Here is a 19,037-nt window from a genome sequence, read left to right on the forward strand (position 1 = left end):
CTTCCTTTCCTTCTGTTAGGATGCTTTATCTAATATTTCCTTTGATGCACAGGGCTTAATTGTCACTAACCCCAAAATTCTGCCTGAAATAAAGTTATTATTTACTCTTGGCCACACAATGGCCAGTCCTATTTAGCACCACCTGAAAAACAATAAAGCCCCGCTGATATTGCGCCAGGTTTGTCTCTCATGGGCGTCAGATGGTAGTACCCAAAATTTGTACACCATACTATATACAGTGGCTTGCATAAGTATTCACCCCCCCCTTGAACATTTGCACATTTTGTAGCATTACAGCCTGGAACGGAAATAGATGAACTTGTAAAATTATTCACAAAATGAATCCGTAAAAGTTGCGGTTGCATAAGAAACACACAAGAAACATCTGAAGCAACCAGCTCTCATCAGAAACCACATGATTAGTTGAATGAAGTCATCCTGTGTGCAATTAAAGTGATACTTGAACTTAATATAAACTCACCTGTTCCTGGAAGAACCCACAGCTTATTAGAGAACATACCTAAACAAACAGCACCATGAAGATGAAGGAGCTTTCAAAACAAGTCCGGAAACAAATTTCTGGAAAAGTATCAATCAGGGTTTGTTTATTTAAAAAAAAAAATAATAAAATAATCATCCCAAACTTTGAGCATCCTACAGAGCGACATTAACTCTGTGTTCATATCATCGCCATGGAAACAGACCTGCCAAAACAACAGCAGCAGAACTGAGTCTGGGTGTTTCTGTAATTAACTATGTGCTTTTAAATGATCAGAAATTCATCATGATATCAAAGTTTCATTTTACTGTGTTCGCTTTAGGTCTCTGGTATCATTAGGAGTCTGAGATTCTGTCAGAAAATTTGATTAAATTATAAGTGTTTTTGACCAAATTACTCTGAATTAATTAAAGGAAGAGTGTCGTTACCTAGTGTAAATATAATTCAAATTCAACACCCATTAAAAAAAAAAAGTTAACTCACTTAAACTTTACGCTTACGAGGACATCAAACCGGTGGTTTTGGCCTAGTAGAACGAAGCGAAATAAGCAGCGAGTCAGATTCATGCATGCACAGTACAGCTCGGCTTTTTCTTCTGGCTGCCATCGCTGCTTAAAATCTGTCCTGACTGAGTAAAGAGGAGATTAGCCCGAGAACCAACATGACATGGATAAGGCACATCATCATGATTCTTGATACTGTAAATCATTTTCTTTCATTTTTAAGTGCCACACAATGCTGATTAGAAAGTTGTCAGTGGGAAACAACACGAGGTTTAAGCTCGGTCCTGAGAAATTGACTCGAGCCTACATGGATTTGCACTTTCCCTCGTCATAGCTCATTTACACAGAACGGTGTTTAATAACTAAACGGTCACTGGTTGGATGAACCTCCGAAAAAGAAAACACAAATTACAAGTGAGCCAAATTAGATGGTTTGTTTTAATGAAGCTGAGAAATGAGTGTAATGAGTAAACACGTGAAGCAAAATTCCAGCTCCTGAAGACATGACGGACGAAGACGGCTCGCTAATTGCACTTCAGCAGTACGCTGAGACATTTAAACAGTGTAACATTGAAACCGTAACAGTGTTTGTGTTTGTAACAGCATTGATCTCTTCTTTAAAAAGACATTTGATTTATAATACATTGAAATAAGCGAAGAAGACAAACTGTCAACAACAGAACGATAAAAAGCAACAGCAAAACATTAAAAAAAAAAAAAAAAAAAACTAAAATTCCAGCTAAATATTGACAAGAACAGTGTGGTATATAAACACATGAATAACAAGAGCCCTGTCCTTAACCTCAATAATGAGATGTAATGAAATGAACGCTCGCTAGTTGCTTGCTTTAAAGGCAATGACATTTCAATCCACACCATCATCATCATCATCATCCTCTTACAATACTTGAAAAATACCGATTTACATGGAAAACTAGAGATAGCTGAAATATTATTTAGACAAAATACTACATTTGAAATTTTGCATGATTAACAGTTTAATACTGATCCTTGGTTTGGCATTAGACTGCAGTTTTTGTTTTATTTTAGAGCGTTCCTCTACATCTTTGTAAATTCTTTGCTCGTAAAATTACTTACATGCTGAAATGGAAATGAGAAATGTGTCCTGTGGAAACAGGAAGTTAATTCTGCGATGTTTCCTCAATTGAACACATTCCTTTGGAGACTATGGAGCTCATTTTGTGCCAAAATTATTAAACAAAAATCTTAAACTTGCGACGGAAACGTCACTCATCGCATTTTTTTTTTTTAACTTCCGTATTTTGTTCCTTTGCTTTTGAGCAGGCTTGTGCAATATTTTTTTTTTTCCTTGAGCATGATTTTCCATTTTAAAATATCGCGATAAATGAACCAACTGCCTAAAAAAGAAAAGCGAGTGTTTCCAATATTTCAGGTTTAAGGAGAGTACAGCAGGGTGTTATAATATTATCAGCTGTGTGTTCGGGAAGTCCAGCAATCGCGAAACCTCAGCTGGATGGTGGAATTCAGGCGATTCTGTAATAATGCGCATTAAAGAGGGAAAAATAAAAACAACAACAAAAAAAAAAAGGTAACAGTACGTTCTTAATGTAATCCTGTTACAAATCAGCTGTCTAATGTCCACATGGCCGACATTTTCACTGTTGATGCTGCTTTAAGTTTTCGAACATCTGCAGTGACCGGTTGAAAAAACAAAACTTCATATTTAATCACATTCTAATGATCATCATCATCAACAGTATTTGTAAAATGTTAGATTTGACACTTTATTTAATCTCCTCCTTTCGTTTATCTTTCAGCCAAAAACCGATTGTGCTGGTTTCAGTGGCCATTTTTTGGCCAAATGTTTTCAGTTACGTACTTAAAATAAAGTTCTCTGATGTTAAACTTATATGTCTAATGTTAGCTAAAGTCGATAAAAACATGGATTAATTTTATTTTCCATTAATGAACTCAAAATGTTCTCTGTGACATAAAGCGAGTGAGCCTGTGGAAGTCGAGAAAACATGAGATTGCGGAGGAAAGGGGCGGAGCTTCCAGACTTGCAGTTCAAAACCCCTGCGCAAATCATTCTCGTCCTCCGACGTTAAATTGTGGAGCTCCTACGCACCATGCGTAAAGGTTGGCAGGTCTGGTAATTATAATATAATCAGCGATAAACGTCACTGAATATCACGGCAGTATAATATCGCGTAGGGACGATAATATTGTTTATATCACACAAGCCTACTTTTCTAGTGTCACCTTAAACGTCTATTTATCAACTGGTTTTTAAAGAAAGAATCTGACTGTTTAAAATTGTAGCATTATTTTGCTTGCAGATGTTAAGAGTTTTGTTTAAATTATTGGTATAAAATTAACTCCATACCAACCCCCTTTCCATCACATTAATGACATGTAGCTATTTATCCAAGCCTACTCGATTAAGTCAGCCTTAAACGTTCACCATTTCAAATTTATATTTATACACGGATGAGATGAATAAAGTCGATGATTATTTCACTGTGTTCGGAAGGAGACAGATGTCTTTCAGCATTTTTTTTTTTTTTTTTTTAAATCAATCTTTCGTTCACCTAAAGCCTACATGTAACATGTAGCCAAAAAAAAAAAAAAAAAAAACAAGGGGTGAAATGTAACAGCACGTACATTCGGACACGTATGAACACCTGATTATCTCAAGGAACTTGTGGGGAAAAATGAATCATTATAAAGGAATAGACGTAAGGAATATGAAAACATGTAGTGTTACATCACATAAAGTGGTCCAGAACTGCACTGCGCATGCACAAGGGGGGTGTGTGTGTGTTTACGAGTGTGTGTTTGGGGGAAGGAGTGTGAACACGGCGTGGCAGTGCAGTTCGTACAGTGTAACAGTGCAAAGTGAACGTCACAGTTTTATAAAGAGTCAGAGAGAGAGAGAGAGAGAGAGAGAGAGAGGTTTACACGTGCGACGTGCAGATTGGGACTTTTCCTAGCGTTTATCTGAAGTATCTGAAACAAAACCGGGGAAAATTTCAACATGTGTATTCCACATTAGTGTCTTAAGGGCTAGCTTAATTCCTTCTGGAGTCAATATCAGGGTCAGAGCAATGCAGTTCATTATTTTGCATTAAAAAGGATTAAACCCGCTCCCAGAGGATGTCCAGAATGCAGATAGCTGAAGGGTTTTTTTGTGTAAAACTCACTCTGTAGTGTAGTTTGTAGTAGCAGTGTCCTCAGTGGCAGCACCACCTCCCTTAAACACCTCCCTTTCAGTCCTGTTCACTCCGCCGTGTTCAGGATCAAATCCGACCGACCTTGGCATCACCGATGGCGCCCCAGACGTCAAACACAAACTCGTCCGGGAAGGCGAAGTCGCCGAGCGTCTCATCCAAAGCCTCCGCAAACTCGTCCGGGTTCTTTTTGTCTTTGCCCAACTCCACCATGGTGGCAGCTGAGACACAGAGAGAGAGAGAGAGAGAGAGAGAGAGACAGACAGAGAGAGGAAAGGGGGAGAGAGAGAGAGAGAGAGAGAGAGAAGGAAGGAAGGGAGAGAGAGTGAGAAAGACAGGGAAAGGCAAAGAGTGAGAGAGAGAGAGAGAGAGAGAGAGAGAGATAGAGTGAGAGAGAGACAGACAAAGAGAGGGAAGGGGGGAGAGAGAGATTCAGGGAGACAGACAGAGAGAGACACAAAAAAGTGAGAGCAAGAGAAAATACAGAAAGAGAGAGAAAGAAAGAAAGAAAGAAAAAAAAAGAAAGAAAGACACATGAGAGCACAGAGCAAGAGAAAGAGCAAGAGGGAGAGAGAAAGCAAGAGACAGACAAAGAAAAACAGACATGAAGAGAGAGAGAAAAAGAAGACAGAAAAAGAGACAAAGAAAGAAAGAAAGAAAGAAAGAAAGAAAGAGGATATACAGAAGAAAGAAAGACACAGGGAGAGAGAGAGAGAAAGAGAGAGAGGAAGAGAAGGCAGAGAAATAGAGTAAGAAAGAAAGAAAGGTGAAAGGGGGAATAAATGTACGTCTTCTGTAACAGTTTTATGGAACAAATTTTACACAGAACTCGGCACATTTCTCACAGAGAACACTTAAAGCGCTGGTTATTTTTCAGGCTGTTACCGAATTGCTTATGAAATATTTTCTAATTTAATAATGAAAATCTACTGTAGTTTCTTTACCGTGTGGTTACTGTGACAGCCCTATGCTATACACAAATCCAGAAATGTGATTCAGGAAGAAATAAACAAACACTGCTGTGATTACCGAGCTCACTGTCTCGTATCCCCATGTAGTTCTCCAGGAGATCGTCAACTTTTGCGATAGCCTTTTCTTCAAACGCTGAGGGCTGGAAGCAAAACGAAAGTGCAACTTAAATACAGAAACAATACACTCCGTTTATCTAAAACTCCTGTATACACCGCTGCTGAATTCTGGACTCTGATTGGTCAGGAGGAGTTGATTAATTTTCTGTAACAGCAGCAGCTCTGACAGTAGCGCAGCTACAAATCACAGGTTTATATTAATGCGCTCGTTCTGATACGTTATCGTTTCTATAGTAACAACAGGGACATATTTGTTGACGTGGTTAAACTACAAATGGATAAAAAAAAAATTGTCGACATAATCGTTGGCAAACTGCTGTAGTATAAGAGGAATAAAACATTTCAGAACGTGCTGTTTTAGAAAAATTAGGAACTTAACAGCAACTCCACACACACACACACACACACACACACACACACACACACACACACACACACTTACCAGTTCCTCCACCGTTGCTGGTCCTTTAGATCTCAGTCGTAGCGTCCCTCTGCCCGTACCCAGCTGTACCGCTGACCCCGCTTTCCCCCCTGACCGCTGACTGATCATATCTGAGGAAGAAGATCAGCACAATGTAGCGTCACACCACCTCTTACCACCTCAGCATGGACTCAACCCAGAGGCTGCGTTACAGTGAATCATTACCCATCACACTGACACACACGGCTGTGAAAATTCCATCACAGTCTAATTTTATGCAACATTTTATTTTTTATTTGGCAGTTGAACAATTGAGACCTTTCTCGCAACGACTGTGTCGTAGTACCCGAATAGTGGTGAGTAGTGAATAGCGATCCGGTGGACGTTTAGGTACTGAAATGCACGAGTGACACCAAATTCCCAACCATCTACTGACGGAATATTTTCCGGAATAAAGTAACCAGTAAACAGCTAGCTAAATTTTTCACACTTGGCTGGCTGGCTAGTTTGTTCAAGTCACAGCTGCTAATGAACACAACACCAGAAAACTAGTTAGCTAGCAGAATATTAATGAATGGTTTTGATGTTCTATGTCTACGGCGGAAGACGTATACCGTGCACACCTAGAGTTCGTATCCGTCAAAATGACGGATGGCCTTCAGAATTTTCTGTCAATGATTTTAAAATTCGGTATATGACGGGAAATTCTTGGTTCACGCAACCCCTGACTCAACCCAAAAGCAGAGCTACAGAAAGTTTTCACTTTGTTTAGATCCGGGTCACTACGGACAGCCGCCATTTTGTGGGTGAATCAGACCGATTTCCAGTGAAAGTCCTGTGTAATAGTTCTTTTTCTTGTTGTTGTGCATAAATGATGCCTCTGTGATGCTCCTTCCCTGTAGCTCAGCATGAAGTTCTATGTTTTGGTGTAGATTGGACAGCCAGATACTGAACATGAATAAAGAAGTAGAAGTATAAAATATAATACACATTAAAAGTGATCTGAGCACGTCTTGGATGTTTGGCTGCATTTGGGATAAGGCAAACTTGCCAGTGACATCATCAGGTGAGATATTACTGTAACTAACACACACACACACACACACACACACACCAAAGGCCTTCAGCGGTTCCACCAGCTTCAAAACGAAGTTTTTCCCCCTCGGCAATTCTTTGAGCATCTTTGCGACCTCGTAGTGTCGACAGCCGATCAGCGTCTGACCGTTGATGGACTCGATCATGTCTCCGACGTTGATGATTTGGATCTGATGGATGATGCTGCCCTCTCTTATTCTCTGCAAAGGAAATCCAGGTCATTTTTAGCACATCCTGACTTCTTTCAAAAAAAAAAAAAAGGTTTGTGTTTCTGTGAGCCGGCTTCCTGTCCGCCTTACTTTAATAAACGCGTAGCCGGCGCCATTGTCAGTGATCGTGAGTCCTAGAGCGTCCTCGCCTTTGAACACCTCCACTTCTTTCCTCTGGCCCTTCACGTGAGCGAAGATAAAGTCCTCCAGGCCGATCTGGCCGCCCAGCAGCTTGTCCATGTCCACTTTGTGGGTGTTCAGTGTGCAAAACATAACCTGAACACAAAGAGGCATGGGGAGAGAGGTTATTAAAGAGTTCATACACATCAAAATAAATAAAATCTGCGGATATTCAGGGGCTTTTTAAACACTGCGGGAGTGCTGCAGCAACAAGGATTAAACAGAGTTTACAGCTAATCATGGATTTGATCCAAGTTTAAAGTAGAGCTGTGGTTCGATGTGCTGCAAAGCATCAAACTTTAACTTAACAACTCTGATTATCCACCACGATTCTGTAAACTTAAACCAGCTCAGCTGTAGGATTAAAATGAACATCAGACTGAAATTTAAAGCTAAAGTAACAGATGTGGCAGTGCCACATTTTCCAGCTGTGTTAACTGTTCAGTTTCTTATCTTCATGAACTATTTGATCATATAGTCAGGTAGCGTAAACTGGGATTGTGCGTGTGCGTGTGTGTGTGTGTGTGTGTGAGAGAGTGTGTGTGAGAGAGAGAGAGAGAGAGAAGGTAAGCGTGATGTCTGTGTTGCTACAAGGATTCATAAGTGTCTTTGTGCCAGATTGTGTTTTTCCAAACATTAATGAATTCAGTGAATTCACTGTTTTACAATTACATGTCTGATATTAAACATCTTACTAACGCGGTACAAACAAATCCGTATTATAACCGCGATCTTAATTCACTTGTCAATAATATTCACTTCAGGAACAGAGCAGATTCTGTCAATTCAGTCACTATTCCTCCATATTCACTGTGACCAATGAGCACAGAGACATTGTATCTCACACACACACACACACACACAGCTGACGAGCTAAACGTCTACAGAAGAAAAAGGGGAGAAACAACGTTGGAAAGCTGAGAGCTTTTCTCAATTTAAAAATAATCCAAAAGCCTAAACGTTTATTGCGAGAAACAATAAATCTGTCCTAAACAAATGTTAAACATTATATTCTGAATATTAAATTCACACTTAGTATAAACAAATGAAGACTAAATGTCTCGCTCAAAACTCCCCAGTGATGCATCACACACTACAGATAAACATCCGCTAGGAAAACGGAGCTACCTCTCAGTAATGCGACAATTTTATATACACACACAGTTCTGTGCAAAAGTCTTAGGCACATGCAAAAAAAAAAAAACCCTGTAGAGCAAAGATGCCTTCAAAAATAATGAAACTAAATGTTTCTAGATTTAAAAAAAAAATACTATAAAGAGCAGTAAACAGTAATAAATGAAACAAAGTCAGTATTTGGTGTGATGATCCTTTGCTTTAAAAAAAAAAACCAGTATCTGAGGTGCAGTGTGTGCAGTTTTATAAGGAAATGAGCTGGAAGTGTTACTGAGCATCTTGCAGAAGCAGCCACAGTTCTTCTGGAGACTTTGACTGTCGACTCGCTTCTTATTTCTGCAGCGAAACCCAGCAGCCTTCATTATGTTTTTATCTGAAAAGTGTCTCTTATGGAATCTGCTGCTTTCTTTACTGACATACAAACATTTTTCTGTAACATTTAATATTGTGCTGGAAAACTAATGTTTGGAATCTAAAATGTTTTTGAACTGAATCAATAATGTAGAAGTCACAAAATAAACATCTATAATAAAGTTTGCACTAAAAAAAATAGGATGCCTAAGACTTTTTCACAGTACTGTGTGCGAGACATTTAGTCTTCATTTGTTTATACTAAGTGTGAATTTAATATTCAGAATATAATGTTTAACATTTGTTTAGGACAGATTTATTGTTTCTCGCTACAAACGTTTAGGCTTTTGGATTATTTTTAAATTGAGAAAAGCTCTCAGTATATATATATATATATATATATATATATATATATATATATATATATATATATATATATAAATTTTTACAAAACTGCTCAGAGAATCATGAGGGACAATCGTGACCTCGGTTTCATTTACCCTAAAGGCTCAATTATAGTTTCTCTTATCTACACTTCCGCAAGATGACCTCTGAGCATACCCTGTGGTCATTTGGAGCATCGTTTGTGTTCGTCCTCAGAAATGAAAGTGACTAAGTAAATAGTGGAGGCAGTATAGCACCATGTGACACTGAATAAACTCAATTATTATGTGCACAACTGAATAAACAGACTAACGTTGTGTCTCGAATGTACTAGAGCGTTATTAAATATTAACACTAGCAGTTTTCCTATTAAAGTAACTGAATTTTTAAAATATCTTTTTAAAAACTTACTAAAAGGTCTGTTTTGCGTTCTGGATTTTCAAGATTTGTAAAGCGCTTTGAAGCTATGATCAGGGGTTACATTTTGAGACGCGGATCATGACAACAATCACGACAACGGCTTAAAGTTATGAAGAGAGACAGAGCTTATGAGTGTGTTTGACGTCACCGTGCGCTGTGTGAAATCACTAAATGTTTTACAGTTGGACTTGGAAACCTGACAGACAGCGGTGCTTTGGCTCGGACATGCGGACTAGCGCTAGTGGACGTCGCATTTAATTCTCCAGATGCTCATAACATACGCAGGCGAGTGTGTGAACAATGCCGCTGGAGTTGCTGCATCTGCTTCATGTCACACATCAAATGTAAACCATCCTTTAGTCTTACTTTAACCCAAGCACTTTCCTGTGCCTTAATTTTTAAAAAGCTACTTTTCATTAAATAAGAAAGAACCAACTTTCTGAAACATGCCGTGCGAGTCTCACCTCTGCCGGCGGGATCCCGAAGGCTTCCCCGATCTTGGAGTAGAGCTCGCGGACGTTGCTGAATCCCTCGATGCGGCCTGTCGGGCTGCCGTGCGCCAGCTGGGTGTGAAAAATGAGACGAGGCCGCAGGTTAGTGGGCGGAGGAGGCAGACCTTCCTGTGTCACACCTTCAGCGATTCCAACCCTCCCACTGTCGAGTCCATCGACGTTGAGTCCGGCGCGGATCGGCTCGGCTTCCTCGTTTTCCACCAGCGGAGACGCCTTCTTCCTTCGGCCCAGTCCGAGCGGCATGTTCAGGGGTTTCTCTTGGTGTTCAGTAGTACGGACGAGAGGAGAGAATCTGGAGTTCGCAAAGTTTCTGGATGTACGTGGTTTAGACTCAAGCCATTTACACAGAAGACCTGGAATTAAAAACGAACAGTAATAAAGATTACAAGGTAATAAAGATTATATTTTCTGCAATCATAAATGATTTACTAACCGTCTTCCCTTGACATCGTATAAACCCAGTGATTAATCTCACACTGTTAGCGCATGTCGTATTACAGCCATATTAGACCTATTCGCATCGTGGCTCCATATAAATCAACCAAAACAACTTTTTTTCTGTCAGTAACGTGAGCTATTTCATTACAAATCATTAACAAAGATCATATCACGGTGCTGTTGAATTCTAATTGGTCTGAAGATGTTGACAGTAGTGCCAGGCTTATATTATATTATATTATATTAACGTGATCGTTCGAATACGTGAGCGTTGCTATAGTAACAGCTCATTCACGGCGGACTCTCCAGATAAAAAAGTGCGTGTAATCCTTGATATGGTGACGTTTTCTGTAATGAGACGTTTTACGGAAGGAGTCTCCAGCGTCAGCGCTCTGTAACAGTCCGTAAGTCTTCCGACATCTTCAGGACAGAGGAGTTTACGCCTTCGTGGTTTCCTGGTAACAGGACAAGCTGCGATTTTTTTCGTCTTATTAACGTCAAGTGAGAGAAAAAAAGAGAAGATGTGAAGGAACGACCTTTTTACAGCTGCTATAACGTAACTTACACGTAACTATAAATAGATAAAAAGTATGTGTTGTTCTTTGATAAATAACAAATCATAATCATTGGCACATGACTGTGGTGTAAGAGGAACAAAACACTTCAGGAGGATGTGGTGTTATTGGGAAATAACCTGTTGTTGATTAGTTTCCTTTGACAGCACAATTCTTTAAATCATATCTATATTAGGCAGTCTATAAACAATTAAAAAAAGAACTTGAATAATTAGGATCTTTAGAATGTGGAAAAAACATAAGCAGGTTTATATTTTAAAAAATTAAGTTTCTACTTTTTACTTAATACAATAAAACCGTGATATATTTGATGAGAATATCATACCGTGATCTATCATATCGAAACACCTCTAAAATGCAAAATATCGCCTACACATTGGTTCAAATGCTGATTTTATTTCTAGATTAGCTATCTATAAAGCTTATCATTATTAGGTTTAGTAACAGTTCGACTAAATAACTCAATAGTTAAGGCTAAAAACACTAAATAAAGAGTATTTGGGTGGAAATGAACTGCTAGTCTGATAAGTTTGCTAGCTACAGGTTAGGAGTTAATTAGCAAGCTCTTAGAGAAACCTAAACATTTTTAGCAAACTAACAATCAAATACGACAAAAACCGACACTTATACGACTCGTTCGTGTTATTAAAAAGTCTCACATAACATTAGAAATGATGACAAAGTTAAGAAATGTATTCTGGATAAGTTTAAAAACCGGGTTGCTAGCTTGTTTAGCTAAAAAAAAAAAAAAAAAACCGTTAGCTATTGGTGTTGTTCCTAGCCGCGATTTTAGAGACCTGCCCCCAAAAAACTCGATCAGACTCACCACTATAACGTGATTAAATCCTGTTATTAGACCACTAAACTATCAGACAAACCGATTTGTTCATTTAAGACTAATTTTATACTCTGTACACTGAACGCGTTCCCATCACAGGACAGGATGAGAGGATGATGATCCGCTGGAATGTCGCTGCCAGGGCTGGTTCAGTCCCAATCCCAGATGTAGTGCCCTACTTAGTGCGCATGCGCTATTCTTTCACACACTACATAGTGCGCTTGTATTAGGGAGCAGTGAGGCGTTTGGGATTTAGCCATTCTTGCACTCTTTTTCTCTGCTCTTATGGGGGCCGAGAGCCAGTTTAAGGAGAAGTGCACTCCTACCATCTAGCGTTCAGGAATTTAAATTAAACACGCCCTAAACCTGTGGGAAAGAAAAATAAGGAGAAACAAAATGCACCACACACACTCCATGATGTCTTTTAATCAGCTAGACACACAAATGTAGGATAGTTTGTATGGAGAAAATGACCACACTGAAGCCTAGGTGTTGTGATGCACAGTGTATAAGATCTCCTCTGACTGTTACAGCCACATGCATAAAATATTGGGATATTGAGAAAGTTATTTTATCTGTCTACCACAGTATCTATCCATCCATCCATCCATTTTCTGTACCGTTTATCCTACACAGGGTCGCGTGAAGCCTGGAGCCTGGAGCCTATCCCAGGGGACTCGGGCAGAAGACGAGGACACCCTGGACTGGGTGCGAACCCATCACAGGGCACAATCACTCACACACACACACACACACACACACACACACACACACACACACACACACACACACTACAGACAATTTAGCAATGCCAATCAGCATGGACTGGGGGAGGAAACCGGAGTATCACAAATTATGTAATGAAATGAATATGAGCTCAAAGTGCAGAGGTTCAGCTTTAATTTAAGAGTATTTAGAACAGCACTTTTTATATGTGGTTCCCTCCCCCTTCCCCTTTTAAAGGACCAAAAGTAATAAACAATCATTAATTAAATTGTCACTTTTAATACTTCATTGCAAATCCTTTGCAGTCAGTGACTGCCTGAAGTCTGGCCCCCGTAGCCATCAGCAGACACTGGGCTTCTTCTCTGGTGAAGTTCTGCCACTCCTTTACTGCAGAACTCTACATTTTCCACATTGCTCAAGCCTACAGTAGAGAGCAGAAAAATACAGTCAAAGTGATTTATCATTATTTTAAGCTGTAATTAAGCAGCATTAGTGTTGCAACACTAACACTGTGGAAAATACAACTGATTAAACCGAGTTTGACTGATCACCTAATTTCATCTGTAACCTGCATCATTAGTTTATTTTGCACAGTTCAGTTGCTGCCATTTTTTTTTTTCATCGTTTGCACAAAATGTTATCCGGTACATCCTCATGGTGCGCCGTGTAGTGGACTGTCATTCTCAGAGAAGGAGGTGTGGCCTGTGTGCCTGTCAGTCTAAATACAGGAGGCGTGGCCTGTGTGCCTGTCAGTCTAAATACAGGAGGTGTGGCCTGTGTGCCTGTCAGTCTCAGAGAAGGAGGCGTGGCCTGTGTGCCTGTCAGTCTAAGTGAAGGAGGCGTGGCCTGTGTGCCTGTCAGTCTAAATAAAGGAGGCGTGGCCTGTGTGCTTGTCAGTATAAGTAAAGCAGGCGTGGCCTGTGTGCCTGTCAGTCTCAGAGAAGGAGGTGTGGCCTGTGTGCCTGTCAATCTAAATAAAGGAGGCGTGGCCTGTGTGCCTGTCAGTCTCAGAGAAGGAGGAGTGGCCTGTGTGCTTGTCAGTATAAATGAAGGAGGCGTGGCCTGTGTGCCTGTCAGTATAAATGAAGGAGGCGTGGCCTGTGTGCTTGTCAGTATAAATGAAGGAGGTGTGGCCTGTGTGCCTGTCAGTATAAATGAAGGAGGCGTGGCCTGTGTGCCTGTCAGTATAAATGAAGGAGGCGTGGCCTGTGTGCCTGTCAGTATAAATAAAGGAGGCGTGGCCTGTGTGCCTGTCAGTATAAGTAAAGCAGGCGTGGCCTGTGTGCTTGTCAGTCTAAATGGAGGCGTGGCCTGTGTGCCTGTCAGTCTAAGTAAAGGAGGTGTGGCCTGTGTGCCTGTCAGTCTGAGTAAAGGAGGCGTGGCCTGTGTTCCTGTCCATCTCAGTGAAGGAGGTGTGGCCTGAACCCCACTAGAGGTTAATAAGACAGATTTTGAGGCTCCTCCCAATGATTGCAAAAAGGAGTCTGGCTTTTTAAATTTTAAAGGATTACCCAGTTTATCCTATGGTGTGTAATATTTCATCTTAACTCTTAACTCCCAGTATTCAACACGTTCAGCACTTACCACTCAGCATCCTCTCTGCTACAGCCTGTCCGTCTCATGTGGGGAAGCAATCCTGACATCATGCTTGAAAGATCAGTAAGAGCCGAGCTGAACTCTCATCGTGACAGTAGTCAGGTTTGCTCACAAGACATTCTGAGAGATCCCAGGTTCCCGAGAGTCAGGAACTCATGAGTGATTCATCCGAAAATGTGAGCTGTTTTGTTCTGTGGTTTGATGACTGATGGACGATTCAGAACACAAAAAGAATCTGTAAAAATCTATCTGGTGTCTCACATTTTCCATATCAGTCAGGAACATATAAATCTTACAGTATTGTACAGTCAATAAACTCTTCTGTTTCTCCCAGTGGAATTTTTATAAGTCAATAAATTCTAAGTAAATTAAATGCATGAGATGTCTCTGATTTTACTGACTTTAATGCTTTTAAGTCCCAGCTAATGAGGCAATTAAATTGGTTAATAGCTATTTCTGACTTGTTAGTTGCTCCATAAACATTCACACAACGAATATCTTGCATGTTTTTGGAAGTAGCAAGACCTGGGAGTTCATCTATCTATTTATTAATTAATGTCATATATTAAAAAAACAATAATGTGTGTAAGGCAGCTTCCTCAGCTCTCTCACACACAAATTTGGCACAAATCTCCATCACAATCTCCATGGAACACAATTTAGAGTGTTATAACTGAGAAAACCGAGACATTTCACAAGTGGTTAATCTGTTTAATTCGTTTTGTTTGTACTTTGCACGCTTACTGTTCACACAAATCATTACAGCCCTTATTAGGGCTATTGCCTATCTTCGGAAAGAAATTTTTCAAATCTTTGAAGAGATATTTTAACAGAAAACCAAAGAGCAGCTGTTTTTATGAGATTTTTGTTGACCTTCTCACTAAAATAAAAATTTCTAGAAAACCAACCGCTAAGTGCGTATTCAACAAGAACCCATTTACCTGCTCGTTTCATGCGTCTTCTGTGTCGAGATTGTAATCCAGCAACAGATTATTCACATAAAAATACAAATGTTAAAACAGATTTAAACCTGATCATCTCCCAAAAACCAACTCACCCTGATCATCACCCAAAACCCCTCTCGGTACATTAGTACTAATTATTAATAACAAATAACAACTGACTCTTAGATGCTTGAAGGATTCTTATATCAAATGGAGAGCATCAGCAACAACCAAATGACAAACAAAGAATAAAAATTTATTAAGCAATTAATTTTTGCCGAAATTATTTTTGTTCATAATTCTGGGACTAACCAGAGGATTTTGGTGTAAGAGGTGTGTATCGGGACCGAGATCCCGCCAGAGCCAACGAAAAGTCTCTAAGTAGGCGGTTTAACTCTCAGGCATGTGGGAGGAATTATGACCAATGGTGAGAATTCCTTCACAGCAGGCAGGATTAGATAAAATTCCTTCGATAGTTTTCAGGATTGCTCAGAATTACAACAGAAGTGGGAGGGGTTGGTCAGAATTCCATTGGAAGTGGGCAGGACTGCTCAAAATATATTCAGTAGCAGGCACAACCGGTCAGAATTCCTTCAGCAGAGGACATGATTAGTCAGAATTCCTTCGATAGTGGGAAGGATTGCTCAGAATTACTATGGAAGCAAGTAGGATTGGTGAGTATTCCTTCATTAGCAGGCAGGATTGATTAAAAATTCCTTCGGTAGTGGGCAGGATTGGTCAGAACGTCAGTAGTAGGTGAGATTGGTTAGAATTCCTTTGACAGCAGGGGGCTGGGACAATTCATTTGAGGCGGGAGAGACTGCTCAGAATTCTTTTGCCTGTACGCAGTATCAGTCAGAATTCCTTCAGTAGCAGACCGGACTCGTTCAACATTCCTTTGGAAGTGGGTGAGATTGATCAAAATGTATTCAGTAGTGGGGAGGAGGGGTGTGGTCAGAATTCCTTCCTGTAGCAGGCAGGATTGGTCAGAATTCCTTCAAAGTGGATTAAAGCTCATACTTCTGCTGTAATCTCAAGTTCTGGTGTTTAGAAAACACTGAAGTCAGCATTTTTTTCAAAAATACAACGATGCATGTAACCCGTCCGATAGCACACTTTTATTTGTTACTATAGTGTCTATAAAAGATAATGGAAATACATTAAGCCTTGGGTTTTCATGATGGATGAAAATAATATTATTAAATGCATTCACGTTTTACAAACAGCAAATGGCCATCCTGAAACTGAAAAACACAATGTTTTAAATATAGTTTTATAATTGCTGTGAGGTGTCCAGTGCTGCTGAAGCTGCCACCACCTTACAAAACTGCTTCTTTTGATGCATATATTTTTTTGGCATTAAACAAATGGAAATGAAGAACAGCAGCACTAACAGGACATAACTTAATTTGCATACACATGATACGGAAATCTGATTTCAGTAGACCACACACAACATGGGAATGCATGTGGTTCAAGTGTGTTTCAGGATCTGAGACACAAGACGCATGAAACGAAACGGGGTCACGGTGAAAAGCTGCATTCGGGAGTGTGTGGACGTACCTGAGACACACTCGCTGCACCGGCTGCAATGCAGAAAGAGAAAGAGTCGCTGTGGAAGCACTGGGAGGAAAAAAAAAAAAAAAAAAACGCAGGCTCCGAAGTGGAATTCCTGAGTCTGCCTTTCTACACACACACACACACACACACACACACACACACACACACACACACACACACACACATGGCTGTCTGTTCCAAGTTTCCACGATGAACGAGGAAAAAAACATGACAGCCAGTAAATAATTATGTGTTAAATAGAAAGAGAAGAAAAATAAAACAGCACGGTCCCTAATCTCACAAGAGCTGAAAGAGTAAAAATAATGAAGGCAGCTACAACGACTCTGAGGTAATGCATACCCTGTATATGTGTGTGTGTGTGTGTGTGTGTGTGTGTGTGTGTGTGTCTCGAGTGTCTGTCAGTACTGTGCAAAGGGTTCACAGTGACGTCAAAAGTGCACTCAACACAGGTAAGTGGTTTATAAATTAATACTGTGGAGCAGTCTGGCCGTGTACAGCAGGAACTGTCTCCGCCCCCCACCCCACCCCCACCACCCCCCCCCCCGACCTGGCCGCTCACGGTGGGAGAATCTGCAGCAGAGCATCGCGAGTGTTCTGCGTCACTTTGTCCGGAAACTTCACAACGAACTCCAGCACCATGTCCCCTCTCTTATCGGGATATTTGGACAGGGGCAGTCCCTCTCCCACGATCCTCTTCTTCATGCCCGGTTTGATGACGTCGCGAGACGTCACGGTGATGGACCGGCCGTCCAGCGTCGGCGCAGTGATCGAGCAGCCGCACAGTGCCTGTGGATACGGGGAAAAAAGAAAAAGAAAAAAAAAAAACACACAAATGATAACGCTCACTGCGTAAGTAAAAGCGTCAGTGTGCTAACAAGCCTCATGTTTTTGTTGCCATAACTGACTCGGCTAAAAAGTTTCAGCTAATAATGTAAGCGCCAGCTAATTAGCTAGTTAAGTGCATTAATACAGATGCAAATGAGTATATAAACTTCCGCGTAGAGGAGAACTCGGCCGTAACGATTATCCTTTTTTAACAAAGTTTCTGATGTATCGTGTTTGTGCCCCTGACAAAAAGTCAGCGTGTTTCAGCTACATAGTTTTCTTTTCGCATCATCGTTTGAGTCACTTCCTCACTGCAGTCGAACCACTCCAGAAGAATTCGCTTGGAAGCAGACTGAGACGTCCTCAGATTGCTGTTTTCTTCTCACCTGCCTAAAGAACCGCACCACAGAGGAGATCACACCAGGGTTCCCTTCAAACGGACGTATGTGAAAGCATCCTTAGACGTTATACAGCGAAAATGCAATAGTACATGACAATTGTACTATAACTGTAAATTATCAGATGGACATGATAATTTCTTACTGAAAGTAATTTTTAATTTTATCGCAAGTAATTAAACGTACTACCTTTGATAGTGGGACTCCTTCGACAGCTGCTCCACTCAGGAGCTCCGACAGTGCACTTTAAATTTGCTCTTGTATGAGAGTCAGTATTGTGTATTAGAAGAGCATAAGGAATAAACCACTCCGTGTCGTTTCGGGAAAATAACTAATGACTGTGTAGCGTGATGAAGTGGAGCTACCTGAAATTATATTTTCCTATAATATTATTCCTCACAGTACTTTATTGCTCTTACACCTCAGCAATTTACAATGTTCTACAAAAAAAAAAAAATATGGTCATCATACTATTTACCCATTTACAGTTACATATAATGTTGGGGAACGTCCATAAAACAAGTTAGTTCCTGTTATCGCTTACGTTTTAACAGTTAAAACAGTCCTAGCATGAAACTGAAAATCGTAAACTCCTCTGTCTTGAATACTTTCCCATATTGGAAAATTTAATGACTGTTGCACATGGCTGAAGCTGGATATAGCACCTTATCGATGATTTTATGTTTCTTTGTTAAATAAAATGTATTTTAATCCAATTTTATGACCTTTAGATTAAGTGGCGAATCTGTTATACAAGTCCTTGTGTAAACTGTTACTATGGAAACGATAACGTTTCAGAACGAGCGCATGAACATAAGCCTGTGATTTGTAGCTGCACTACTGTCAGAGCTGCCGTTCTAGAAAATTAACACCTTCTGACGAATCAGATTCGAGATTTGAACGGTGCTGTAGTATAAAGAAGCAGCTCTAACAGAAGGACACTTACGTCTCGGAGGGATATCCTCGCAGGGTAGATGATATCGGAGCCGTCTCTGCGGTACACCGGATGCGCCTTGTCTTTTACGACAAACACGATGTCGGCGGGGATGTTGGTGGGCGTTTCGTCTCCCTCTTTGGGGAACGTGATCTTCGTGCCCTCTTTCCAGCC

At 40.4% G+C, this 19,037-nt stretch overlaps 2 protein-coding genes across 3 annotated transcripts in view; both read right to left on the minus strand.

The window, feature by feature from the left end:
- Positions 1 to 3,746: 3,746 nt before the first annotated feature.
- gipc1 (GIPC PDZ domain containing family, member 1) lies at positions 3,747 to 12,031 on the minus strand. Of its 2 annotated transcripts, none has more exons than XM_053228377.1 (7): positions 11,848 to 12,031; positions 9,961 to 10,361; positions 7,118 to 7,303; positions 6,838 to 7,018; positions 5,745 to 5,854; positions 5,244 to 5,325; positions 3,747 to 4,435 (listed from the first exon to the last, which is right to left on the minus strand). In XM_053228377.1, the coding sequence occupies exons 2-7, from the start codon at positions 10,249 to 10,251 to the stop codon at positions 4,284 to 4,286; spliced, it is 1,002 nt and encodes a 333-aa protein (XP_053084352.1). In that variant the 5' UTR covers positions 10,252 to 10,361; positions 11,848 to 12,031; the 3' UTR covers positions 3,747 to 4,283. The 2 variants fall into 2 exon arrangements, with proteins under 2 accessions (XP_053084352.1, XP_026801882.1); XM_026946081.3 differs by lacking the exon at positions 11,848 to 12,031 and adding an exon at positions 10,442 to 11,800.
- A 5,211-nt stretch (positions 12,032 to 17,242) lies between these two features.
- The window catches only part of dnajb1a (DnaJ heat shock protein family (Hsp40) member B1a), a 4,127-nt gene continuing 2,332 nt past the window's right edge, over positions 17,243 to 19,037 (minus strand). Inside the window, exons 2-3 of the mRNA XM_034298691.2 lie at positions 18,876 to 19,037; positions 17,243 to 17,492 (exon numbers count right to left, since the gene is read on the minus strand). The exon at positions 18,876 to 19,037 is cut by the window's right edge and continues 404 nt beyond it. Of these exons, the coding sequence (XP_034154582.1) occupies positions 17,262 to 17,492; positions 18,876 to 19,037 (393 nt within the window). The 3' untranslated portion in view covers positions 17,243 to 17,261. The remainder of the gene's footprint in view (positions 17,493 to 18,875) is intronic.

This window comes from Pangasianodon hypophthalmus, chromosome 23 (genome assembly GCF_027358585.1).
Source record: "Pangasianodon hypophthalmus isolate fPanHyp1 chromosome 23, fPanHyp1.pri, whole genome shotgun sequence".
NCBI classification, from domain to species: Eukaryota; Metazoa; Chordata; class Actinopteri; order Siluriformes; family Pangasiidae; genus Pangasianodon; species Pangasianodon hypophthalmus.

Bases quoted from the DNA above. Each gene is read 5' to 3' on its own strand.
- gipc1 (XM_026946081.3), bottom strand. The intron at 5,326-5,744 runs GTAAGTGTGTGT...TTTTGCTTCCAG, and splicing joins CAGCAACGGTGGAGGAACTG to CCCTCAGCGTTTGAAGAAAA. The intron at 4,436-5,243 runs GTAATCACAGCA...TCTGTGTCTCAG, and splicing joins GATACGAGACAGTGAGCTCG to CTGCCACCATGGTGGAGTTG.